This window comes from Mesoplodon mirus (assembly GCF_964341445.2).
Source record: "Mesoplodon mirus genome assembly, chromosome: 15".
Lineage (NCBI taxonomy): Eukaryota > Metazoa > Chordata > Mammalia > Artiodactyla > Ziphiidae > Mesoplodon > Mesoplodon mirus.
The window spans coordinates 15,001,130-15,027,165 of NC_138991.1; the positions used below are offsets into that span (position 1 = coordinate 15,001,130).

General features: G+C 48.1%; 1 protein-coding gene across 2 annotated transcripts; it reads left to right on the forward strand.

Annotated features, from left to right (window-relative positions):
- Positions 1-8: 8 nt before the first annotated feature.
- Positions 9-12,353, forward strand: WFDC3 (WAP four-disulfide core domain 3). 2 transcript variants are annotated; one of them, XM_082600622.1, is made up of 5 exons: positions 9-116; positions 1,978-2,066; positions 10,623-10,754; positions 11,314-11,499; positions 12,118-12,353. In XM_082600622.1, the coding sequence occupies exons 2-5, from the start codon at positions 1,988-1,990 to the stop codon at positions 12,132-12,134; spliced, it is 414 nt and encodes a 137-aa protein (XP_082456748.1). In that variant the 5' UTR covers positions 9-116; positions 1,978-1,987; the 3' UTR covers positions 12,135-12,353. The 2 variants fall into 2 exon arrangements, with proteins under 2 accessions (XP_082456748.1, XP_082456747.1); XM_082600621.1 differs by having other exon boundaries at positions 26-112.
- Positions 12,354-26,036: the final 13,683 nt, after the last annotated feature.

Here is a 26,036-nt window from a genome sequence, read left to right on the forward strand (position 1 = left end):
TAGGAGCGCGCTGCCCGCAGGCTACGGAAGCGCGACGCAGCGAGCGGCAGGGTTACCAGGGGAACCGAATCGCCGCGTCTCGCGGGGTCCCAGACGCTTAGAGGCCCTGTGTGTAGGTTAGCCAGGCTCCCTCTCGGGAGCGGCCGCTCCTCGGGTGTAAACGGCGGGTGTTCAGTCAAGGATCTTTCTCTGGCTGGGCCAAGGCCCGTGGAGAAGTGCGGGGCAGGAGGAGGGGAGCAGGTTTCCTCGGGCTGGTGTTGGGGAGCGGAGGGGAGCGTTTGGTACCGAGGCGTCTGCAGTTGTCTCTGGAAAACTAGATTTTAATATGCCTGGCACTCAGCCCCCGGAATTGGATGGGCCCAATGCGAGGACTCCGAAACCCGACAAGGGGGGGGTCTGGCCCATGCCATCCCACTCACCCAGTGGCTTCTCCAGGCCTTGACCCCAGGGATTGCCTCTTGGCGTCTGAGGGCATCTGAAGGCATCTGAATGAAGATTCTGGGCTTCTCTCCCCAGATGCGTGATACTGGGATGGGCTGGGGATGCAGGGATTAACAGCTGTGGAGTTCCCCAGAGCCCCTTTAGCTCTGCATTAGAGATAAGACGTCCCTGAATAGAATAGGATCTACTTATGGGTGGTAGATAAAGTTACTTTTATCAGGTCATAATACGGGGTAGTAGAAGGTGCATGAGTTTTGCAGTTAGAATGATCTGAGTTCAAATCCATTATGATATGGTGGTTAACACTGACTATGGGATTGGACCGCTTACCTTTGTTCTCCTACTTATTAGCTGTGAACGACATTTCTTTCTGTGCCTCATTTTCCCCATCTGTAGAATGGGGATAATAGTACCTAACTCATAGGGTTGCAATGAGAATTAAGTGAGTTAATTCATGTAAAGTACTTAGAATCTTGGCAGTAGTAAACCCTCAAACAATGTTATCTGTCATTACTATTATTAAATTCCAGCAGCCACCACTTACTAGCTTAATGACCTTGGCTAATTTTCCCTCTGAACTAGTTTTCTTACTTCTGCAAGATTATTGTGAGGCATAAAATAAATAATGTGTATAAAACACATGTTAGGTCATCAATAAATGTTAATTATCTCCACGCTCCAATATCAGCCTTAATAAGGCAACTTTCTGGCACCAAGCTCTTTGTCCCTATTAAGGAGGTTTTTACCCTTTAACCTTATTAGGCTAAGCAATGCCAGTGGACACTGTTAGGTATCATGGTTGACCAAAGGAATAGATAAAGAAAAATAAAAAGAAATATAGGAAGAAGAGCTAAAGAAAGGGAGTATATATGACCTAGGTTACTACTTGAGTTATAGCAACTGTTCTTTTGGGTTTTGTCCACTAACCTTCATATAGTCCAAGAATGCCCTGTATGGGCTAGAGAGACCAAGATGTAGGTTTTTGGTGCATTTATATTAGTTCTGAACAAATCCAAACACTGCTTTTCTGTAGTTTTTGGATAGTTTCTAAGCAGTCTGTTCCATTCTCTGTTTTCTAGGTTGCTAGGATGGACAGGAGCCACAGTGCATTTTATTAGCTTTGGTTCTTTTCTTTAGTTGTGCCTCTAGTCCTTTCCTCTCTCATTACAGCTGTAGCTGTGTCCTTCCAAAACCCTCTAGGGCTCTCTTTGATCCTTTATCCAATGGCCATCCCTCCATTTTCTCAGCTGCCCATTAGATTCCTCATCATTGTCCAGGGATGTTGTGTATATTGCAGAGTTTGATCATTCCTATCACGTGTGTCTTTTGGTAGTGCCAGGAATTTTCCCACACACCAGCAACCAGTCACTTTTCTTCTTGTCGGGAGAAGACCTCGTTGGGGATTATTGCGAAAGGGAAAACTTTGTGGCTGGCCTTAGACCAATCCCCTAGTCTTGCCCTTCCCTCCGTTGATGTATTGATACAAGGCAAGGTGTACACGTCTGGCCTGAACTGAGTTCTCATCTCTACCCTCAGCATCATCATCATGTCGAGCTGCCTCTTCCTCCTGAAGGCACTTCTTGCTCTTGGGTCCGTGGCATCCTGGGTGACTGCAGGAGAGCATGGTGAGCTATCATTTGGGATCCCTGGCTAACAGCAATAGAAAACGACTAGAGGAGAAGTCATCCCCTGCCTCCTCCCAGAGTGAGGGTCCTCATTTGGGGAGATGGTCTTCTCTGTAGAACAGAACTGGACGCATAGATTCTTGGGACAGCCAGGATAGGTCTTCCTGGCTTTCTCTGTTCTCTCTGGACAAGGAGATAGCACTTCCAGTCTGGCTTACTAGAGGTTCTTGCTTTTCCCGAGGACTCTCACCCTAGGGTGAGAATAGGATCGCCCCAAGCTTTCTGTCTCTCTCTCTGCAGAGTGGCTGGTCCATGTGTGGTGCTGGGTGCACGTTAGCGGCTGTGTGGGAGAAGGGGAAAGTGGTTGCAGAAATATTTTGTTTTAAATTTATTTATTTAATTTATTTATTTTTGGCTGCGTTGGATCTTCGTTGCCGTGCGCGGGCTTTCTCTAGTTGCGGCGAGCAGGGTCTACTCTTCGTTGCGGTGTGTGGGCTTTTCACTGCAGTGGCTTCTCTTGTTGCAGAGCACGGGCTCTAGGCTCGCGGGCTCAGTAGTTGTGGCTTGCGGACTCTAGAGCGCAGGCTCAGTAGTTGTGGCGCATGGGCTTAGTTGCTCCACGGCATGTGGGAATCTTCCTGGACCAGGGCTTGAACCCATGTCCCCTGCATTGGCAGGCGGATTCTTAACCACTGCGCAACCAGGGAAGCCCCAGAAATATTTTTGACAGGAATTTTGGAGAGACTAAAAGTCCCCAAAGTACATTTGGTTTCCATTCCCTGTTTCTTGAGGCCTCGCCAGTTACCCCAATCTCAAGTGATAACTTTTGCAGTGAAAGAAGGAAAATACCCTCGCAATAAGAACCCATGCAAAGAGCCATACCAGGGGATGAATCCTGTCTGGCTAGGCAGAAGCACTGCAGCGCAGGCTGTGGTCGGCTCTGTTGAGGAGGCATCCCTAAGGGTATGTTGGCTTGAGAGGCGAGATCCAAGTCTCCTTTCCGATCTTGCCTCTGGGCTAGATAGACCCAGAGAGCTTCCTATCTCCTAGGTTGGCTCTTGAAATTTAGCTTACCTCTTTTTTCCCCTTTTGGGGGTCTCTTCTCCTTTAATCACTCGTGTCCCCAGTTCTTTGCGTTCTGTCAGGAGAGAACAGGCCATTGATTATCTGCATCTTTTACTTTGAACTCAGGGTTCCTGTTAAGGCTGGCCTCCTTCCAGCCAAACCTCCCCAGGTAGCAGGCCCCTTCCCTGTACCCAGTGGCGTTGTCTGCGCCTGGTTTCAGCAGCTCCCTTGGGCAGCCTGCCCGTAAGGGAGAACAGAGTGTTGTACTCTTTGCCAGGACTCTGGAGGGCCAGCTCTGGAACCAGAGCCTGGGAATCTGTCTCACGCGGGTCACTCACTGTCAACTTGTCAGGCCTGGTACAATCTCCACAGTGTTTGAAGGTGATGGCTGAATTGCAGGGGCTGAGGGTGAGGCTGGCAGCCAGGCAAGGCAGCTTGGTGAGCTGCCCTGGGCCCTGGCCAGCCCAGATGGGGCTTCCTCTTTCCTTGGAGCTTAGCAGGTTAGAGTAATTGATCTCTCTGCACCTCCCCCAGAGCCCACTGGCTGAGTGGGGTTCCTCGTCTGGTGGGAAGTAATATTTCTGCTGGGATATTAGCTAACTACTTTTCTACAGTTCCAGTCCCGGAGGAGGGCTGGCCCACTCACCCAGCGGGACTCGTTGCTACAGCCCACTGCACAGGGAATTCCGCTTCCTGGGCTATGCATAATCTCTGCTTTCATTAAGCTCTGATTTGCCAGAAGCTTACCATATCCTGTCCTGTCTGTTTGGTAACTTGGAGGAATGTCAGGGTGTCTGAGGGCACAGGGCAGACCCTGGGACCTGCTCCCCTGAGGCAGTTCGGGTCTGAGCATGGGTCTGAACCGGGCTCCTCTGCTTGCTGGCTCTGTGGCCTTAGACAAGTCCTTTCATCTCTTTGAACCTCATTTTTTATCATCCTTAAAATGGAGATAAGGGTATTTATCTCACAGAGTGATAATGCAGTGTCCATTTGGGCTGCTATAACAGAATACCATAGACTGGGTGGCTTATAGACAACAGAAATTTATTTCTTACAATTCTGGAGGCTGGGAAGTCCAAGATCAAGGTCTAGCAGGTTCAGTGTCTGGGAGGGCCTGCTTCCTGGTTTGTAGACTGCCATCTTTTTGCTGTGACCTCACGTGGCAGGAGGGCAGTAAGGGCCACTAGTATTCATGAGGGCTCCAGTCTCCTGACTTAATCACCTCCCAAAGACCCCACTTCCAAATACCCTCACTTTGGAGATTAGGTTTCAACATATGAATTTTCGGAGAATACAAATATTCAGTCTACAGCATGCAGTTGAGAAGACATGCACATAAGAAACTTGTACAAAACCTGCCAAATAATGCCTGACAGCTCATATAGTTATGCCCAGCACCTCGCTGTTCAGGTTTCCTCCCAACTATCTGAGGTCTGGCCTGTCTATTCACTTGCTCACTTATAAATGGATTCAATACATATTGAGTGTCGACCCTACCTGCCATTTGGGCATCATGGGGTAAGCATGGTAGACACGGCCCTGGCTCTCATGGAGCTCACCCTCTGATGTGAGACAGAGTAAATAATCATAATCGAGCAATAATAGCCACCAGTCGTGATGAGTGTGCAATGAAGGGAAAGAAAAGAGAGGGAAAGAGGAGGTGTCATTTTAAGTTGGAGAACGAGAAGGAGCTGGCCATTGGGTGGAGTGCCATGAAGAGGGAACTGCAGGGGCAAAAGCAGTAGAGTAGGGCAGGGCTTACTATTTTAAGGAGGTGAAAGGTCAGTGTGGCTGGAGAAAAGAGATGGAGAAGGAAGGTTGTTCCAGTTGAGGCAGAGTCCAAGCCTTGGGGGAGCCTCCGAGACCTCTGTCTAAGGCGTTATTGTAAGTGCAATGGGAGGCTGTTAAAGGGAGCTGTAAAAGCAGGAGAGGCCTGATCCAGTTTTCATTTTTAAAAGGCTACTCTGGGCTTCCTTGGTGGCGCAGTGGTTGAGAGTCCGCTTGCCGATGCAGGGGACACGGGTTCGTGCCCCGGTCTGGGAAGATCCCACATGGCGCGGAGCGGCTGGGCCCGTGAGCCATGGCCGCTGAGCCTGCGCGTCCGGAGCCTGTGCTCCGCAACGGGAGAGGCCACAACAGTGAGAGGCCCGCGTACCGCAAAAAAAAAAAAAAGAAAAGGCTACTCTGCTGGTGTCTGAAGAATGGATGGGGCGAGTGTAGAAGATGGCAGGCCAGTTGAGAGGCCAATATGCCAGGCTGGGTTGGGGGTGATCATGGCTCAGACCAGGGTGGTGACAGTGCAGACCTGGAAGAGTGGCAGACTTGAAGTACTTCTGAGGGTGAGGCTGACAGGCCCTGGGAAAGAAGTTAGCAGATGTGGGTGCTGAGGAAAAGGAAGTGTCAAAAAGGGTGGTGAGTGTCTGGCTGGAGCTGTTGGGTGATGGTGGTGGTCTTTACTGAGAAGGGGACAACTTTGGGAGGAGGAGGAGGAGGTTTTGGAGTGATGATTCAGATTATGGCCTAAGAGTTGTCCCCTCTGGCTCCCTCATGGCCCCCCTCCCACTGCATGAAAGTTGAACCCTCCTGATCCCCCAAGACCCTCTGTTTTGCTTATTCCGACATGTGCATTATTATTATTTTAAAAAAACACTTATTTATTTATTTATTTATTTTTTGGTTGTGTTGGGTCTTAGTTGTGGCAGGCGGGCTTCTTAGTTGCGGCTTGCCGGATCCTTAGTTGTGGCATGCAAACTCTTAGTTGCGGCATGCATGTGGGATCTAGTTCCCAGACCAGGGATTGAACCGGGGCCCCCTGCACTGGGAGTGTGGAGCCTTTTTAAATACATTTATTTATTATTTATTTATTTATTTTTGGCTGCATTGGGTCTTTGTTGCTGCAGGCAGGTTTTCTCTAGTTGCACTGAGTGGGGGCTACTCTTCCTTGCGGTATGCAGGCTTCTCATTGCAGTGGCTTCTCTTGTTGCAGAGCACAGGCTCTAGGTGCGCGGGCTTCATTAGTTGTGGCCAGGGCTCCTGGACCAGGGCTCAAACTCGTGTCCCCTTCATTGGCAGGCAGATTCTTAACCACTGAACTACCAGGGAAGACCTGGAGCACAGAGTCATAACCACTGCGCCACCAGGGAAGTCCCACGACATGTACATTGTATCCTTCGTATGCATTGATGGCATGGGCTCCCTGTGTGTTTGGGTCCTCTTTTTCTGAAACCTCACTGCTGGTTGTACAGCTAAGAGTTGACACAGCAGGCCCAAGACTGATATTCTCAGAAAGGCCTGCTCACAAGATTGGCCTTGGTGGGCTTCTGGGAATTTGGATTTTGAGATGGTTCCTGCCACCGTAACTAATAAGAGTGGTATGAGCTAGGCAGAGAACACCCATGTGACCAGCCCCCAGGAAGAACCCTAAGTCTCCAGTGAGCTTCCCTGGTAGATCCCACTTCACATGTATTGTCACAATTCCATACTGGAGGAATGAAGTCATCCTGTGTGACTCCCCTGGGAGAGGACTCTTGGAAGCTTGTGCCTGGCTTCCTCCATACTTCAACTTGTGTACCTCTTCCCTTTGATGATTTTGCTTTGTATTTTTGTGCTGTCGTAAATTATGGCCATGGGTACAACTGTATGCCGAGTCCTGTGAGTCCTAGTGAATCACCAAAACTAGGAGTGGTCTTGGGGGGTTCAAGACACACTAGTTTATTTATAAGTTTTCCTAACCCCTAAAACTGTCTACCACTGGGTCTTTTGGCAGAACTGAGCTGAGCCCCAATGCTTGGTGATTTGATTTTGGGTGATCGTTGCGGAGTGCAGGGGATCACCATGATGTGGGTTAAAGGGCACTGGACCTAGTATCAGAGCTGGGGGTTTGGGACCCAATTCTGTGACCTGACCTCAGGCCAATCCTTCCCCCTTCTGGGTGTCTGTCTATTTACAAGAGAAGAGGAGGGCTTCCCTGGTGGCGCAGTGGTTGAGAGTCCGCCTGCCGATGCAGGGGACACAGGTTCGTGCCCTGGTCCGGGAAGATCCCACGTGCCACGGAGTGGCTGGGTCTGTGAGCCATGGCCGCTGAGCCTGCGCATCCGGAGCCTGTGCTCCGCAATGGGAGAAGCCACAACAGTGGGAGGCCCGCGTACCGCACAAAAAAAAAAAAAAGAGAGAGAAGAGGAGTAGGTTTGAAGGCTCAGAGGGCCCTTCTTGGCTTAAGAAGTTTTGAAATTTCACTTTTCTGCCAGCAGCTGGTGTTCTTCCCTAGTGGAAGCTGGGGCAACGGTAAAGACTAAGTGTGAGTATTTCCTAGGCTTCAGCTTTTTATTTTACTTTTCTGGTGATAGCTTGGGATCTTGGGATAGGGGCATATCTGGAGGCTAGGGATCACCATCCCTGTTCTGGCTATCATTCCTATTTCTCATCCTGATTCCTGCTAAGATACCTGTGAGGTGACAGGAAACCATGTGTTATGAGGAACTGAGCTTACCTAGCCTGGCAAAGCTAAGACAGTGAAAGGCAGAGGATGGCTAAAGAGATGGCATGAGCCATGTTTTTGCCAGGTCTCTGGGGATAGGAAAAGGACCAATGGATAGAAACAGATTTCAGCTGAGTATAAAGAAGGACTTCCTTATACGTAAGGCTGTCTAGCTTAAGTATAAGGATGGCGTAGTCTGGCTTGGAGGTTTTGAAGCCCCCTTAATTCCCGCTGTTCAAGCTGAGAGTAGGGGATTGTTTGGCAGGGATTCAAGCATCAGATAGGGTATTAGACTGGGTGGCTCTGCTGGGCACTGGTCTGAGGGGATGTGCTGTGACCCTCAGGGCTTCAGCATATCTTCCGAGGGTCCCTTCATTGCTTCTAATATTTGACAAAACCCCAGGGACCTCAAGGAAGCCTGGCCTGGGAGAGGGTAGGGCTTTGGTCTCTATGCCTGGTCCTGAGGATGAGGGCAGAGGTAGCAGGGTGCTCCTGGCACTGGTTACCTCAGAGTCGGGCCCGGAAAAATGGTGAAATCTGGGAAGTGTGGTATTCTAGGCCTCCACTCTAGGGCACACGGTATGACTTGGTGAGTTTATTTTGCTGTGTTTTTCCCTACCAGGGAGTTTTTTTTTTTTTTTTTTTGTGGTACGCGGGCCTCTCACTGTTGTGGCCTCTCCCGTTGTGGAGCACAGGCTCCGGACGTGCAGGCTCAGCGGCCATGGTTCACGGGCCCAGCTGCTCCGCGGCATGTGGGATCTTCCTGGACCGGGGCACGAATCCGTGTCCCCTGCATCGGCAGGCGGACTCTCAACCACTGCGCCACCAGGGAAGCCCCAGGGAGATTTTTTTTAATGCCCAGGCTTCTCAACCGTGGGGTAAAAGGCTTTGTTCCTTGTTAAATGGATTTTAGTGTTTGTCAAACAGGTGGGGAGGTGTGGGGAGATAAATCTGGTGGTTACAGTGACCATATTTTCTGAATAAAAAATATCAAGACCCATAGTTGTGACACAAGCGGACAGTGGCAAAAAATACTTGAAATAGGGGCTATTCTGAAAAATCCTAGGATGCCAGGTTATTATATCTTGATTGTTTAGCTGCATGTATTCTCTTGGAGTCCAACACTTGCTTTTTCCATCATGTCAGAGTTCCCGGAGCCAGCTGTGTCCAATCGTATGTACATGTCCATTCTCAGAGGCACTGGGCCAGTCCTGTCTTGGTTTTCTACAAAGCTTGAATTGCCTGTCATTTTCCCCTCCATTTAAAAAACTTGAAATAAACACTGAGAGGAATGAGTCATGGTGAGTGGGTTTGGTTTGGATGTGACTTCTTGGGTGTGCCTGTCCCCATGGACCTGGCCTGTTGCCCACATGTCTTAAGGATGGTGTAGTAGAAAGAGTGCTTCATTGCAAACCAAGAAGCTGAGTTTTGTCCTGCTTTGCCGCTGACTCACTCTGCAGTCCTGGGCCAACCCCTTCTCTTCTCTGAGTTTCATTATCTTCTTAGGGGCTGAGAAAGGGCACATCAAGAATGTGTTTGGGGCTTCCCTGGTGGCGCAGTGGTTGAGAGTCCGCCTGCTGATGCAGGGGACACGGGTTCGTGCCCCGGTCCGGGAAGATCCCACATGCCGCGGAGCAGCTGGGCCCGTGAGCCATGGCCGCTGAGCCTGCGCGTCCGGAGCCTGTGCTCCGCAGCAGGAGAGACCACAGCAGTGAGAAGCCCGCGTACCGCAAAAAAAAAAAAAAAAAAAAAAAAAAAAAGAATGTGTTTGGCTACATGAAGCAGAAAATGAAACCAACAGGGATTCTTCTTTCTCACGTAACAAGAAGTCCTGAAGTCAGCGCCAGGGCTGGTGTGGTGGCTCCACGATGAAGCAATTTCTCTCTCTCTCCTTTGCAATTCTTGACTTTGTCTTCATACTGGTTGCCTCCTGGTTGCAAGAAGGCTGCTTTGATTCCTTGTCTGTCTTTGGACTGGAAGAAGAAAGAAATGAGAGGGCAGTTTGACAGTTGTATTCCCTGAACCAACAATGCACAAGTTTTCCCAGGTTATATCTTAGTTTGTGGTCACCCCTAGTTACAAGGGAATATGGGGGAAGCAAATCATTTTAGCTGACTGGGCTCACTGCCTCTCAGAACAAGCCTGGGATTCTATTCACAAGTGCTTCAGTTATTTATTGCCACCTAACAAACCATCCCCAAACTTAGCGACTTAACACAGTGCATTCTTTTTTTTTTTCCCCCAAAGCCCCAATCCTGAAGTCATCGACATTAACACAGTGTATTCTTTCTCACAGTTGTGTGGCTTTGTAGGTTGGCTGGGCTTAGCGGGGCAGTTCTTATACCCAGTGGCACAGCTGAGGTCCTTCATGCAGCTGGGAGCTCCCTGGCAAGTTCCATTGTGGCTGCAATGTCCAGGATGGCCTCTCCTCCTCCAGGTTCTCTCTCTGGAGGCGTCTCATTATCCCGCAGCCTAGCCCAAGCTGCTTTACAGCATGGTGGCTGGTTTCCAGGAGGGAGTGTTCAAGCCCCAGTATGCAAGTGTTGCTCAAGCCTCTGCTTGCATCATGCTTGGCTAGTGTCCTGTTGGTCAAAGCAAGTCACCCAGTCAAGCCCAGAGACAGTATGGGAGGGGGCTGCCCAAGAGCATGTATTCCAGCAGCCAGCAGTGTTGCTGTCGACCACAGAAAGCAAGGAGGGAGGATGAATATGGGGGTGGCAGCTAGTGCGTTTGCCACAGCGTGTTAGACTTCAACAGTGCTTTTCAGTCTGTGAGTCTGGATATCTGTTTAGTATTTTGTGGTCAGCATTAAAAAAGAAAAAAGAAATAGAATATAAAGTATCGCATTGCATATACATGTATGCACGTAAATATGTACATTTTACATATAAATAGGTATAAAATACACACGGGACTCAATGGAAAATGTATTTTGTACTCAGAGTCCCAATAAAAATAACTGGAAACACTGGGCTTGAACACCTCTGGGCTCCAATGCTCTGATTTTATGGCAGAGTTTGGCGGTGAATGTCCTGCCGACCCCCTTCCGTGTGAAGAGCTGTGTGATGGGGACGCATCCTGTCCTCAGGAACATAAGTGCTGCAGCACCGGCTGTGGCCATGCCTGCCGTGGAGACATTAAGGGAGGTATGTCGGCTCTTTGGGGAAGACTTGAGTGCTCCTGGGGTCCCAGGGTTGGCTTGGGAGGGAGCCCTCTGTGGCCTTCTTCTCTTTCTCTTCATGGGAGGAGTCAGAGTTCTCATCTTTCCAGTCCTCCTAGCCGTTCAACCCAAAGCAACCCTCCTCCAAGGACCAAGGGGCCCATGTTGGCATTGAAAGAACTAGAGGAAGGCAGTGGGTGTTAGTAGGAAGCCCAAGCAAAGGGGGAGAGGGTGGTGCTCTGGGAGCCTTGCTCCTTCTGCATCCCACCCAGCCCCAGCCCCAAACCCACAGAGGTATCAAGTCCCAAGGTACCTCTAGGGAACTCCCTGTGGGACACCATTTGGAAATCATTAGTCCAGATGCTCTCTTGGGGCCCTGCAGGGGCTCGGATCCTTGAACTTCAAGGTTTTCCAGCCAGATCTTTGGTTAAGATCTAGTTAGAATCAGGGATGGATTCATCTGGAGCCTCTAAGTCCCAGATGGGAACTTGGAGTCATTGGAGCCAACCCTCCTGTCTCTATACCTATGCCCGTTTATCCCACAGGGCGGGGTGGTGACTGTCCAAAAATTTTGGTGGGCCTGTGCGTTGTCAGCTGCATGGTGGATGAGAACTGCCCAGCTGGGGAAAAGTGCTGCAAGTCAGGCTGTGGCCGTTTCTGTGTCCCGCCAATCCTGCCACCCCAGCTGGCCCTGAACCCCAACCGGACCATCAGGCCTAATTTTGAATTAGGTGAGTACAGCCCATTGTTATCAATAACAATGGCCTTAACAGCTATGTACAGAGTACTGGCTTAGGTGCTGGGTGGGGACTCCACAAGGGCAAAGACAGTTTTTGCCCTGGAGAGTCTAGTTGGAGAGAAAGATTCTATGTCACAGATCAGAGCCCTTGTATAGGCAGTATGAGTGTATAGGTGATGAGAGTAAGTGTGGCTCCTTGGGAAGGTCCTTCTCCTAGAAGTAGGGTTTGATCTGGGCCCTAAAGCCTAGGCAGGATGTGACCAAGGGAGGAGAGCCCAGAGAACATGCTGCATGGGTGGTCTGGTGACGGTCAGCAAAGGCACGGAGCAGGTAATGTATGTGACGTGTTTGGGGAGCTGGGATGGGGGTGGTGAGAGACTGCGTAAGGGAACAGACAGGCTGTTTTTTGAACAGGAAATGTAAGGTTGGTCAATGAATGAAAAGAGTCTTCCATGCCAGTTTAGACTGGATTGTCTGGGAAGCAGGGAGCCATTTAAGGCCTTTGAGAGCAATCTTTGCCAAACTTCTCCAGGGTGGAAGGGAAAAAAACATGTTGAGGAGCTGGAGCCAGGAGGGCACAGTTGTGACCTGATGTTTCTTCTACTTGCAGAGAGCCCAGTGCCCTAGCTGTCCTGATGTGTCCTGAGTTTCTTTGGTGACTCCAGGGGGCTTGTCCTGGTAACCAGGAGAGGATGATGTCCTGGGGCTTGTGACACCCCCAGGGACTTTCATTGCCCTCTCTGCTCTGTTTCTGTTCTTGCTGCTGTCCTGAGCGTAGGAAACCCAGCCCTGGGCTTCGGCAGTGGGTGTGTGGTGCTTCTTTTCCCCAATAAAGGCTGATGCTGACCCTCTTGTCTGTGCTCTTTGAGGGCTAAGATGAGGAAAGAGACCAAGGGGGTCTGAACGTGGCTGTGGGATTATGGGACTGACTTATTTAGGAAGCATAGGGGATCCCTTCTTTCTGAGAACACTGCAAATGGATGCTGGTTGGGCGTGGCCAGGGGGGGAGAAGGATGGAAGCCGAACCCGGGGTGACTTGCCACAGGCTTGTCCAGGAGTGGGACAGTCAAGCCTCTTTCTGGACTTGCTGACCTTTCTTCTGTTGGAGAATATGAGTTGGGAATGGAACTGGGGTGAGTGGCTAGTGTTTTGAGTCACTTGGATGGTCCCACCTTGGCTCACCTTCCTTGGGGGCCAGCCCTTGGCTCCAAGACAGGTGTTTTGTCCCCTCCACGTAACTTTGCTGTAGGGAGGGATGTCTTTAGGTTCTTGGGACCAAGATAATTTAAAAATATATATATTTTCAGCTCCATGAAAATAACTAACCAGTTACCTCTTGTTGGACATTAACATTTTTACACATATAAAAATCATGCCCTACTTTTGTAGATAAATCTGGGTAAATTCTTAGTGGTAGAATTCTAGTTTCTTAAATAGAGCCTGGCAAAAAACAAGCTCTCAGTAAATATTTGTTGAATGAATGAAAGAATGAATGTAATTCCCAAGTCTATCCCATTAGGAGTTTGTTGGGCTGCAATTAATAGAGAACCTAACTAATAGTGGCTCAGCCAATAAAGACATTTAATTTTCTCACATCAGAGTCTGGAGAGAGGCAGTGAGGCTGGTTCAGTAGCTGGACCGAAACACTGATGGCCAGAGTTATTTTTTCCGTCTCCACCATCCCCAGTGTGTTGGCTTTTGTTCTTGTGCCGGTCACCTCGTGGGTGTGGGATGGTTGCTGCAGCTCTAGATGTCACAACAGGAAGATGTGTGTAGAGGGCAGTGGTGAAAAGACCTTTACAGCAAACCATGCTTTCTTTTTCTTGACGGAGAGTGGCTTCCCCAGAAGCCACGGCCTTCCCAGGCTTCCCTTGTCATCTCATTGGCTGGAGCTGCAAGGAAGGCCTGGAAAGCAAATGTCTGCAAACGCTAATGGGAAAATGACCTAAGATCTTAAATTAATCCTGCTTCATCCCTGAGGCTGAGGCAGGTGACCACGTGGCTATAAAAATCGAGGTTCTAGAATGGATAAACAACAAGGTCCTACTGTATAGCACAGGGAACTATATTCAATATCCTATGATAAATCATAATGGAAAAGAATATGAAAAAAGAATGTATATATATATATGTATATATAAATGAATCACTTTGCTGTACAGCAGAAATTAACACAACCTTGTAAATCAACTATACTTCCAAAAAAAAAAAAAATTGATGGGACTTCCCTGGTGGCACAGTCGTTTAGAATCCGCCTGTCAATGCAGGGGACGAGGGTTCGATCCCTGGTCTGGGGAAGATCCCACATGCTGCGGATTTACTAAGCCCATGTGCCACAACTACTGAGCCTGTGCTCTAGAGCCCGCGAGCCATAACTACTGGGCCCATGTGCCCAAATTACTGAAGCCCGCACGCTCTAGGGCCCGCATGCTGCAACTACTGAGCCTGGGTGCTGCAGCTACTGAAGCCCGAGCGCCTAGTGCCCGTGCTCCGCAACAAGAGAAGCCACTGCAATGAGAGGCCTGTGCACTGCAACGAAGAGTAGCCCCCGCTCGCCACAACTAGAGAAAGCCCACCTGCAGCAACGAAGACCCGATGCAGCCAAAAAAAGTAAAATAAAATACACAACTTAAAAAAAAAGTGCTGAGAATTAAAAAAAAAAAATCGAGCTTCTATTAGCAAGAAGGAAGGAGGAAATGCTTTTGGGATAGGTAGGTAATGAACTGTGTGTACCATACTGGGTCAAAGGACGTATGCATTTAAAATTCGGACAGAAATTTCTAAGTAGGCAGGGCTTTTGTAACAAGAAAAAAAAAAGGTATCACTGCTCATGTTGAATATTGCAGAAATGCTTTTATAATTCCCAACTTTAATGGAAAAAGGTGAAGTATAAATTTTTTAAAAAGTTCTCACCACTGCTGGGTTTTTGTGCCCCCTTTTCCTCCTCTGTTTTCATACTGGCTTGTGGTATTCTGGTTTCTGCTGGTTTAGAACATTCATCTCTTGGAGCAGGGGAGACATACGACAGCGTTGCCTGATCTGAAAAAGAATGGCTTGCGTGAGACTCGGGGTGGTCGTCCTAGGGACACCCATGCCTCCCGGCTCACATTGCAGGGAGCTGGGAAGGACTGGGATCTGTGATGGGCTGAGGAACATTTTAGCCAATCCCTCTTCCATTGTTTTGCTTATCATTATTTATTTGATAAGCAATGTTTATTTGTTAAATATTGTTTATTAAAACAATCAAAATAATATTATACATGCATCTAGTTGGAAATATCAATATGGAAGAGTTTTCAATGAAAGATAATCTGGGGATCTTAAAATACTGTAGGATAATTTTCTGCAGGGTGGGGAGCAGGACTGGAGAGGGAGGTGTGAGCTCCAGGGGCAGCTCAGGCTGAGCACTGGGAGAGGGGTCCCTTCCAGATCTTTCCTTCTCATCTGGGGCAGCCCATCCTGTCCGCATGGGAGCTGCTGACCTGCCTACAGGTAGCAAGTTCCTGAGAGAGAGAGGAAGATAGAAAGGGGAGGGAGGGAGGGAGAGAGAGAGAGAGAGAGAGAGAGAGGAGGAGGAAAGGGCTGAAGGGCTGAATTTGAACTTGGAGCTGGAGGTCAAGGGCTGAGAGGAGGCCAAATTCCAGTCTCACACCCTACAACACCCCACCCCTCCCCACTGCGCGCCTCCAAGACCTTTCTGGGCAGCTTTTCCTACTGTTGTACCTTAAACCAAAGAAGCCATCAGAACCTTTCCTTCCTGCGAGTGTAAGGCCTCTGTGGACCCTGGTCCTACTCCCTAAACTTGCACCCTGAAATTAGCTTCTGACCTGGTAGAAAAGCCACACACCTCCCCTTCCCTAATTCTCAGCTTCCTGCTGGTTCACCTTGGGAACTTCCTGGGTGAAATTTGAAACCAGCCCCTTACCCTGGAGGGCACAGAGAAGGCAGGGAGAGAGAGAAGAAAGAGGCAGACCACTCCGGATTGGTCGGTGGCAGTTTTAACCAGCAAGGGAACTTACGTGTTTGTTTTGGGGCGGGCTCAAGACCAGCCAATCTCTGCACCCGCCTCCAGAAGCTTAAAAGTTTACAGGGAAGCCTTAGCCTGATTCAGCCGTGTACACCGTGCAGATGGTCTTCTCAACAGCATCCCTCTCTTAAGGCTGCATCCTTGGAACACCTCCCACTGTGGGAACTGTGGGCAGAAGGTACATTCCAAGCACGGAGGAGGGGGTGAGGAGCCTCCGATTGCCCGGGTCCCATGCACGGGGCAACCGGCGGTCACGTCCTCGCGATGACCTCCTCTAATAAATCCTCACCCTGGGCAGGATTTTCTGAGGTCCTGACACTTGCCAGTCCTCAAGTATGGGTTGACCAAGACCTGTGAGTCTTGGTCTTCTTTGACCAGAGACAGTGAGTCTTGCAAGTCTTCCCTTCTCCATCCCCTTCCTGACCATCTGGCGGTAGAAGTCCCTAGCTCCACAGGTGCCCTGAGCCCTGACAGCACCACGAACCCCTGCATCCTCTCCCTGTCGTCCTCCTGGATCTCACTGCTGTCTGGTGGGGCTCAGTGTAATTGGGGAGTGGTGCACGTGGGATGAGAGGGGCAGGAGGCTCAACCCATGCCCCAGGCAAGGGGCCCTCTTGTCACAGAGATCAGTGCAGAGAAGGTCAGCCTCATTTAGATTCACAAGCATCAGTGAAGAATGAAGAAACCCCCCATAGGAGTTCACAGGGAACTTTTTGAGCACCATGTCCCAGGCGCCAAGCTAAGAACTTTCCATGCACAATCTCATTTCATCCTCATAGTGGCCTTGAGAAGTCCCATGTTCTTCAGATGAAGAAACTGAGTCAGAAGTTTATTTTTTTATTTTTTATTTAAAAAATTTTTATTTTATTGAAGTATAGTTGATTTACAATGTTGTGTTAATTTCTACTGTATAGCAAAGTGATTCAGGTATACATATACACACATTCTTTTTCATATTCTTTTCCATTATGGTTTACCACAGGATATGGAATATAGTTCCCTGTGCTATACAGTAGGACCTTGTTGTTTATCCATTCTCTATATAATCATTTACATCTGCTAACCCCAAACTCCCAATCCAACCCTCCCTCACCTTCCTCCCCCTTGGCAACCACAAGCCTGTTCTCTATGTCTGTGAGTCTATTTCTGTTTCGTAGATAGGTTCGTTTGTGTCGTATTTTCCATTCCACATATAAGTGATATCATATGGTATTTGTCTTTCTCTTTCTAGAGAGTCAGAAAGTTTAAGTAACTTGCCCGAAGTCCCAGAGTAAGTCAGAGGGCTAGTTTGAACCTTGGTCTGTTTGACCTCAAAATTCTAATAAATTATTTTTTTTATATTTACTTATTTATTTATTTTGGCTGCATGGGGTCTTAGTTGCGGCATGTGGTTATCTTTGTTGCGGCATGTGGGCTTCTTAGTTGCAGCATGTGGACTCTTAGTTGCGGCATGCATGCGGGATCTAGTTCCCAGACCAGGGATCGAACCGCGGGCCCCCTGCTTTGGGAGCACGGAGTCTTACCCACTGGACCACCAGACAAGTCCTTCTTCTAATTTTAATATTCTACTTTCTCTAAGTATAAAGTAGTGGTAGGCTAGTGGTTTGGGATCCACTGCGATAGTTTGAGAAGTAAGAAAAAGAGGGACCAGCAAGGATAACTCTGCATCATACTTTCCCTTTCATACTTCCTCGTTTATACCCTGTCATCATGTCCTTATATACTGACTGTCAGACCATCAGGTAACAGCTCTTAAATTGTTTTCTTCTAGTGACAACCTGGACCCCAGCTCCCGTCTGGACCAGGACACCAGCGCACTCGGGACAGGGAAATTGTTACCGAGTCCAAGCTCGCCCTGCGAGCTGCACGACAGGCCAGTGAATGGAGACGAGGTGTTGAGGGAAGGAATACCAAGCCTACTGGCAGACCAAGGAGATGGCAGACTAGCGTCTCCGATAAATCATTTTATCAGGGTTTGGATGCCAGTTTCTTTTATAGCACAGAGAGGGGGAGGAGATGAGGAAGTAAAGTAAAAAGGCCATAAATTTTGCAAGTATCCCTGGAATGGCCAGCCTTGGTGAGGGGATGTGTTAATTTCTTCTTTCTTGCAGCCATCCACAGGTGGGCAGGGTTCCCTGAGGCAGGCCATTATGTCTGATTATAGTAACAACGCAAAGCAAAGTTTAAAGTCAAAGAAACAGATCGAACATGGAGTCCTATTTAGCTCTTCCTCTTAAAAAATGAAATGGAGTTTGTGAGGGTGTCTCATCCAGACACTGAAGATGAGGTGTAGGGTACTCAGTGAGGGGTCAAGACCTATTTGGAGTGGTAGTGGGGCTCAGATGCTCCTCCTCTGGGACCCCAGGCTTAGCTGCGCTTTGGGGGCTGGGAGTTTTGAGTGGAATTCCTTGTTGGTGCTTTTATTCTCAGAGCCACCAGAGGGCAGCAGAGGTCGTCATAGATCATTTCCAGGCAGGAGAAACGTTATTCTGAGTTCGTCCCAGCTTTTTCAATGCACTTTGAGAAAAAGTTACATAGCTGGGTCTATACTCCAGATCCCTACTGAATTACGTGTAATAAAGCAAGACCTAACATTATGGCCTTCCTTTTCATATGATGTGGAATGCTTCTGCACTTTTGGTAACATTTATCTTGACATTATCCATTATGTTGTATCAATGTTTCTTGTACCAAAGTCACAGGGCAAATTCCTTGTGGAGCTCAAGATCAGGAGTTTCCCTCTCATGATAAGCTGTTATGAGAATGGGAAATAATTTATTGGACATCTCTTATGTTGCTATCGAGAGATGATGTTTCGTTTTGGCTACCAGGAAGCCAAGAGCCTGTTTTTTTTTGTGTGTGTTGTTGTTTGTTTGTTTTTAATTGGAGTAGGGCTGCTTTACAATGTTGTATTAGTTTCTACTGTATAGCAAAGTGAATCAGCTATACGTATACATATATCCCCTGTGTTTTGGATTTCCTTCCCATGTAGGTCACCACAGAGCATTGAGTAGAGTTCCCTGTGCTAGGCAGTAGGTTCTCATTAGTTATTTTATTTTATTTTTTTTGCGGTACGCGGGCCTCTCACAGTTGTGGCCTCTCCTGTTGCAGAGCGCAGGCTCCGGACGTGCAGGCTCGGCGGCCATGGCTCATGGGCCCAGCTGCTCCGTGGCATGTGGGATCTAACCGGACCGGGGCATGAACCCGTGTCCACTGCATCAGCAGGCGGACTCTCAACCACTGCGCCACCAGGGGAGCACTTAGTAGTTATTTTAAAAGTGCTCCTCAGGGGATTCTAGTAGGTGATCTGGTTTGGGGATCTCTGAATTAGAAGTTTGTGAAAATGAAACCGAGCAGGACCCTGTGGGGCTTTCTGGGCACGGAAGCCTTTCTGTGTCCCCCCATTTCTTGGTAATAGGCTTCAGCCTCCATGACCTTCCCTGAGTCCCAAAGGGCAGGTTCAAACAGTTGCTAATCAGGGAAGGGAGGGGATGCAGAGATGAGGGAAGAGCAGCCCAGAAACAACAGTGCAGCCTTGGGGCAGGTTCCCAGTTCTGCCTCAAGGGACACACATAACAATACCTTTGAGCTCTTCTGCAGAACTAAAACCCCCAACAAATGGAAGATAAACTACTTGATGAGGCATTCTTCATTCCAGAGAGAAGGTCATAGTTTGATAACCTCGAGAACCAGAAAAGCTCATCAGGAGACCAGAGACCTGAGACCAGATTAAACAGGCCCTTCACACACCCTGATCCTTATCAGCAACTCACTCCTCACCAAATTCCCCTCCCCGCCTTTGCCTGGCAAAACAATAAAGCTATTCTTTTCTACTTCACCCAAAACTCTGTTTCCAAGATTCCCTTTGGCATCAGTTCGAAGAGGCCAAGTTTTCAGCATCAAAAGCCCCTCTCAGCTACAAGGATCTGTGAGCCCAATTCAATAAACTTTTCTTTTCCTTTTTTTTTTTTTTGGCTGTGCAGTGCGGCAAGCCAGATTTTAGTTCCCTGACCAGGGATCAAACCCCTGCCCCGCTGCAGTGGAAGCATGGAGTCTTAACCACTGGACTGCCAGGGAAGTCCCATCCTAATTCAGTAATCTGAAATGTTCACCCAGCCTTTACCATTCTCTTGTTTTTCTTCTTCAGCTTTCCCATATGTTCAGAGCTGTTTATATGCTTGGGGTCATGAGTCTTTTTTGTTATTCCTTTTCTCCTCCCCCTCCCCCTTCCTTCATCTCTTCCTTTTCCAGTTTATTATCTTTTGAAAAAACTGAATAATCATTGTTGAGATATCCAAACAATACAGAAAAGTTCAAAGAGGAAGATCTCCTGGCCCACAGATAACCTTCACGCGTTGATATGGGTAGCAATCAGGGGAAGTGCCCGTGGTTCTGTAATATAGGCGTTTGTCATTCAACAGTATGTCACAGAGAGACGTGATTTTTTTTTTTTTTTTTAGTTTCTGCTTTATAACAAAGTGAATCAGTTATACATATACATCTGTTCCCATATCCCTTCCCTCTTGCGTCTCCCTCCCTCCCACCCTCCCTATCCCATCCCTCCAGGCAGGCGGTCACAAAGCACCGAGCTGATCTCCCTGTGCTATGCGGCTGCTTCCCACTAGCTATCTACCTTACGTTTGGTAGTGTATATATGTCCATGCCTCTCTCTCGCTTTGTCACAGCTTACCCTTCCCCCTCCCCATGTCCTCAAGTCCATTCTCAAGTAGGTCTGTGTCTTTATTCCTGTTTTACCCCTAGGTTCTTCATGACATTTTTTTTTTCTTAAATTCCATATATATGTGTTAGCATATGGTATTTGTCTTTCTCTTTCTGACTTACTTCACTCTGTATGACAGACTTGCTCATGCTTTAAGTGCATATTTAGCCTAGCAACTGAGTGAGCCTGCCTTGCCCTGGAATGAAGCCCTCATCCAACTGGGTAGTTGTGTGTTAAGGTTCTTGGTTACCAGCAACAGAAAGATGCTGGCTAACTCATGCAAATGGGAGTGTGCTGGAACAATATTGGAGCTCACATGATTCATGGGAAGCTGGGCCATCATGGTTGGAACTGATGCACCCTGGAGGGTCAAGAGGGAGAAAGCATCATCTAGGCAGGAAGGTCATCTAGGTTGGGTCCCAGTGGCACTACTGTCGGCAGTTTGGTAGGCATGGCTGGCCTTGCTCTGGTTGGTTGCCAGGCCCTTCCTTGTGGAGGCTGCCAGCCCACTTGTAAGTGGGGCTGGGTCCTGGGACAGCTGGCTTCCTGATCCAGGGGGTCCCAGGGCCAGTGCCTGCCTGCTGGTGGGTGGAGGGGCCCCTGCAGAGAGGAAGGAGTCCAAACTGGTGTTTGCCAGCACCAGTGTCCTCGTGGTAGACTGAGCTCCAAAAAATGGCTGCTGCCAGTGTCTATATCCCCGGGGAGGGAATCCCAGTGGCTTCCTACCTTCTCTCCAGGAGGCTTTCCAAGATCAGCAAGTGGGTCTGACCTCGGCTTCCTTCAAATTACTGCCTCTGCACTGGGACTCTGAGCATTTGAGATTTTGTGCCCTTTAAGAAAGGAGTCTGGGCTTCCCTTGTGGCGCAGTGGTTGAGAGTCCGCCTGCCGATGCAGGGGACACGGGTTCGTGCCCCGGTCCGGGAGGATCCCACATACCGCGGAGCAGTTGGGCCCGTGAGCCATGGCCGCTGAGGCTGTGCGTCCAGAGCCCGTGCTCCGCAACGGGAGAGCCCACAGCAGTGAGAGGCCCGCGTATCGGGGGGGAAAAAAAAAAGAGTGGAGTCTGTGTTTCCTTCAACCCTCTGGCTTTCCTGTATACAAGTCTTACTGGCCTTCAAAGCCAGACAGTTCTGGGGGTTCATCTTCCCGATGCAGGACCCCCAGGCTGGGGAGATTGATTTGGGGCTCAGATGCTTTGCTCCTTGGGGGAAACCTCTGTAATTGTGATTATCCTCCTGTTTGTGGGTTGCCTACCTGGCAGTGTGGGTCTTGACTATACCGTGACTCCGCCCCTCCGACCCATCTCATTGTGCTTCCTCCTTTCATCGTGGAAAATCTTTTCTGTTAATCTTTAGGCCATTCTCAGAGATAGTTGCTCAGTAAATAGTTGTGATTTTGGTGTGCCAGTGGGAGGAGGTGAGCTCAGGGTCTTCCTATTCTGCCACCTTGGCCACACCCTCCCCAAACCTTCACCCTCATTTGTGATGACCAACTATCCCCAGATATTGACACGTGTCCTCTGGGGGAAAAATGGCCCCTGGTTGAGAACTTAGATCCTAACTGATGTGCTGTCCCTTTGTGGTGAGATGTGTAGAGAAAAGATGTTTCCTAGACTTCTGACTTGCGTTGTGGTTAGCAGGCACCTGGAACCAACCCTCATAAGACACTAGAATGGAGGAAGAGAATTCCCTGGAAGGAAATAGGCTGCTACTAGGAAAGAGAAAGGGATACTAAACAGCTTGCTTGAAGTCCTTAGGGCCATAAAGATCACTGTTAAGAGCCTTTCACATTTTATGGGTCCAAGTCATAGATGACTGCTGCAGGAGAAGCTTTCATTCTAAGAACTAATGTCAGGGAATTCCCTGGTGGTCCAGTGGGTAAGACTGTGCTCCCAGTGCAGGGGGCCCGGGTTTGATCCCTGGTCGGGAAACTAAATCCTGCACGCATGCTGCAACTAAAAGTCCACGTGACACAATGAAGATCTCGTGTGCTGCAACTAAGACCCGGTGCAGCCAACATAAATAAGTAAATAATAAATAAATAAACATTAAAAAAAAAGGAAGTTATGTCAGGGACTCCCTTGAGGGTCCAGTGGTTAAGACTCCATGCTTCCACTGCATGGGGCATGGGTTCGATCCCTGGTTGGGGAACCTAAGATCCCACATAACACGTGGCCAAAAGAAAAAAAAGAAAGAAAAGAAGTTATGTCAGCTAGATCTCCTTTCCTGACAGCTTCCTGATTTTTCACAGGTTAGTACTTGTGAAATGAGAATATACGTGGCCAAGTGGTCTTTTTGTGTGTGTGTGTGTGTGGGAATTCCCCCAAGGGGTCTTGTTAACATGCAAATTCCACCGTTCTCAGCTTGGGCCCAGGGTCTGCATTTCTAACAAGCTCCCAGGGAGTGCTGGTGCTGCTGGCTTTTTTTTTTTTTAAATTGTCCTTCTTATATTCTTTTTTTTCCCCCACCCATTTAATTAAAAAAAATTCACAAAAGTCATTCTTTGGAATACCAGAATATAGTTCTGAGAGACTTTCAAGGAAATGATACTTGAGTCTTTATATAACACTGTGTTTCACAATAGTCAGAGGGAAGAAAGTCTTCAGAATCCATGAATGGGCACCAGGTAGGTTATACCCATGATGTCAGGCCTGGAACAATATTTTATATGGACTCAGAACTGTCGGGATACTAGAGTCTGACTCACAACACCCAGAGGCTACTTTCTTGTTTCATTTGTCCTTTTCTGCACAGGAGTAATTCCTGGGTGAGGGGCTATGGTGACATCACTAACCTATGCTTTCTTCCAACTGCTGAGGTTTCTCCAATGCTGTTCCCATAGTCCAGAGGCAGGGGTTCAGCACATCCACATGTGGCTTTACCCTAAGCTATAGTTCCCTCTACTGTTTATGGCCCGTAGCCTATTGACCTGCTCTACTCATATCTCTGAACTCATTTGTGAGGCTGGGTCCTCGATGAGACTATGAATAAGGCAGTTAGGGCAAAGGGGAATGATCCTCTATACTCTGACAGTAGAGGTTCAGCTTGGTTTAAGACTTGTACATCCCAGCTCTAAAGTCACAATTTCTGTACTGCTGGCCCTTGGGGCACCAGAGATATTTCCCTGCATATGAGCATTGTTGGGGGTTGGATGCTCATTGATTGGGGGCAGAGGAAATAATTTAATGATGACTGTTTTCATGCCACCTACATGGAAATCCACTGGGGTCAGTGACAAAATACAGAAACAAGCTCAGTTTTGGAAGGTCATGCCAAGGAGACAGCAATACTGATTGCCTTTGTACAGACTGACTCATTACATGGGTAGGTTGGTACCTCAGAGAGGTCACTTGTTTATGTTGGAGGAATCTGGGATGGGAGAGATGAGTGAATTTAGATCAGGGCCGACATACAGGAATTTTTCAGTTAAAATTTTATATATCTAATCAGCATGAAAGACAAAGCTGGGCAAGGAAATTAGTAAGAATTCTGAATTCAAAAACCTTCAAGCAATATAGTCCAATTTATTTACTCAGAATAATTTGGGCATAATTCTTCATGAAGAATATTTCTTTTTCCTTGTTTCTTCCTTCTGTCGTATTAAGCTGATTTTCCTTAACTTCTGTCACTGTTAACAAATAAACAAATTTAGTGATTCATACAGCCATTGGAAGAATCCATAGGTCCTTTACACGTTAGCAGAACTTCATAGCTGTTTTTAATACTAATAATCTCTCCTGATCCATACATCTATCTGTAAAAGATTAGTGAGCAAATATAGTGCGAGACCCTGAGGAGAGACAAGTTAATAAAGTGATGTTTCTGCTCTGGAACGTGTCTATAGTTTAGCCATTCACTATAGATATTGAACTGTGGTATTTGTCTTCGCCTACTCTCCACACTCCCATAACTTCTCTTTTAACTGTGCAACCATATGGTGCTGGACAGGATCTCTAAGACCTGAGCCCATCATGGTAGTAGTGACATGCTGGGGGAAGAACTCAGAGGGTCTGGATCTGTGTCATTTTTCTAAGTGAGCTTAGCAGGTCATTAACTTCCCTGGGCCTCAATTTTGACAATTTCAAAAGAGTTTCGTTGGACTAAATGACTTGAGACATTGAAATTTGTGCCTATGACTGACTGTCCCCAACCCAAGTATAATGTCTTGTCACCTTGCTCCATTTCTCCTGACCTCTCACTTGATTTTTCTGGAAAAACCATGGTTCCAGGACTTCCCTGGCGGCACTGTGTGCTCCCAATGCAGGGGGCCGGGGTTTGATCCCTGATCAGGGAACTAGATCCCACACGCATGACGCAACTAAGAGTACGTATGCCACAACTAAGGGGCTGGCGAGCTGCAACTAAGGAGCCTGCCTGCTGCAACTAAGACACAGCGCAACCAAATAAATAAATAAATAAATAAATAAAATTAAAAAAAGATGTGTGAGTGGTCCAAAAATGGTGTATGCTGTTAGTAAGGAGACTGCTGAGTATACACCAAGCTTTAACGTGCAGGCTGGTAAATGCCAAAACACAGTTACCCAGCAAGAAGTGCCTTCAAACTTCCTTCCTGATTCAAAAATCTGAGGTCTTGGGACTTCCCTGGTGGTCCAGTGGGTAAGAGTCTGCACTCCCAATGCAGGGGGTCCGGGTTTGATCCCTGGTCAGGGAATTAGATCCCACATGCATGCTGCAACTAAGAGTTCACATGCCACAACTAAGGAGCCAATGAGCCGCAACTAAGGAGCCCTCCAGCTGCAACTGAGACCCAGCAGAACGAAATAAATAAATTAATTTAAAAAAACCCCCACAAACCATCGTTCCTAGTATTTGGTGTCGTTGGAATTGAAGGAGCGGGTGGCTGAGAGATCTACCTTTCAGGAAGACAAAATTTTTCACAGAAATATTTTTGTTTAAAGTTGTTTCTGTTGCCTCTGCAGCCAGTGAACATGAAGGGCTCGCACATGTATGTCAAGGTGTTGTAGTGGTATCTGGTCAAAGTTAACTTACAGGTGCCGGCCATTGGAGGGTAGTTGCAGACATCTGCGCAGGAGAATGCCAGAGTCAGGTTATCTTTTCTATGGCCAAGTTGGCATTCTTCTCACAGACTCAGCCTACTAATGCTCATCAACCCACAGGAATCTGCCTGATCCTTGAACACTGGGAGATTTCCTTGAGCATAAATTTTGCTGTGTATGTGATATGGGGCAATGATTCTATCTAGTTGGAGCCTGGGTCTGTGACTCAGATACACAGCTGGAGGACTACCTTCTCCAGGTAGCTCTACTACCTTAGAGATGAAAGCAGGAAAGACCCGAGGCTTTCTCCATTTATCACAGTACTCCTTCTGGATTTTAAATCTATCTCACTTCCTGATTCTCCACATGCTTTCCCATGTCACCAGAGGTGAACGTCTCACCTGCTCCCCCAGGGACACAGGTCAGAGCCCTGACTTTCACCTACATAGTGTCTCTGCAAACATACAAGCTAAAAAGGCCTTTGACCCTCTCCATCTACTCCAGAAGGGTAGGCTTAAAATGCCCAGTCTGGCAGAAGATATTCCTCTCCTCCACCAGAGTCTGTGTCCTCCTCCATCCAGCCTCCTTTTGGTCTACCCATTCATACTCACCTTGTCTCACTGAGACCATGGAGATCAGTGGTTAGAGCAGGAGCAATGATGACCATATTGGAGACAAAGAAGGAGTTAATATCAGTCTTCTGGAAGTTCAACTACAGCCCTTAACCACAATGAGGAATTTGCTCTGTTTACCCTGAATATTTCA

Bases quoted from the DNA above. Each gene is read 5' to 3' on its own strand.
- WFDC3 (XM_082600622.1), top strand. From the start codon at position 1,988: ATGTCGAGCTGCCTCTTCCTCCTGAAGGCACTTCTTGCTCTTGGGTCC. The intron at 2,067-10,622 runs GTGAGCTATCAT...ATTTTATGGCAG, and splicing joins GGTGACTGCAGGAGAGCATG to AGTTTGGCGGTGAATGTCCT. The intron at 10,755-11,313 runs GTATGTCGGCTC...TTTATCCCACAG, and splicing joins CCGTGGAGACATTAAGGGAG to GGCGGGGTGGTGACTGTCCA.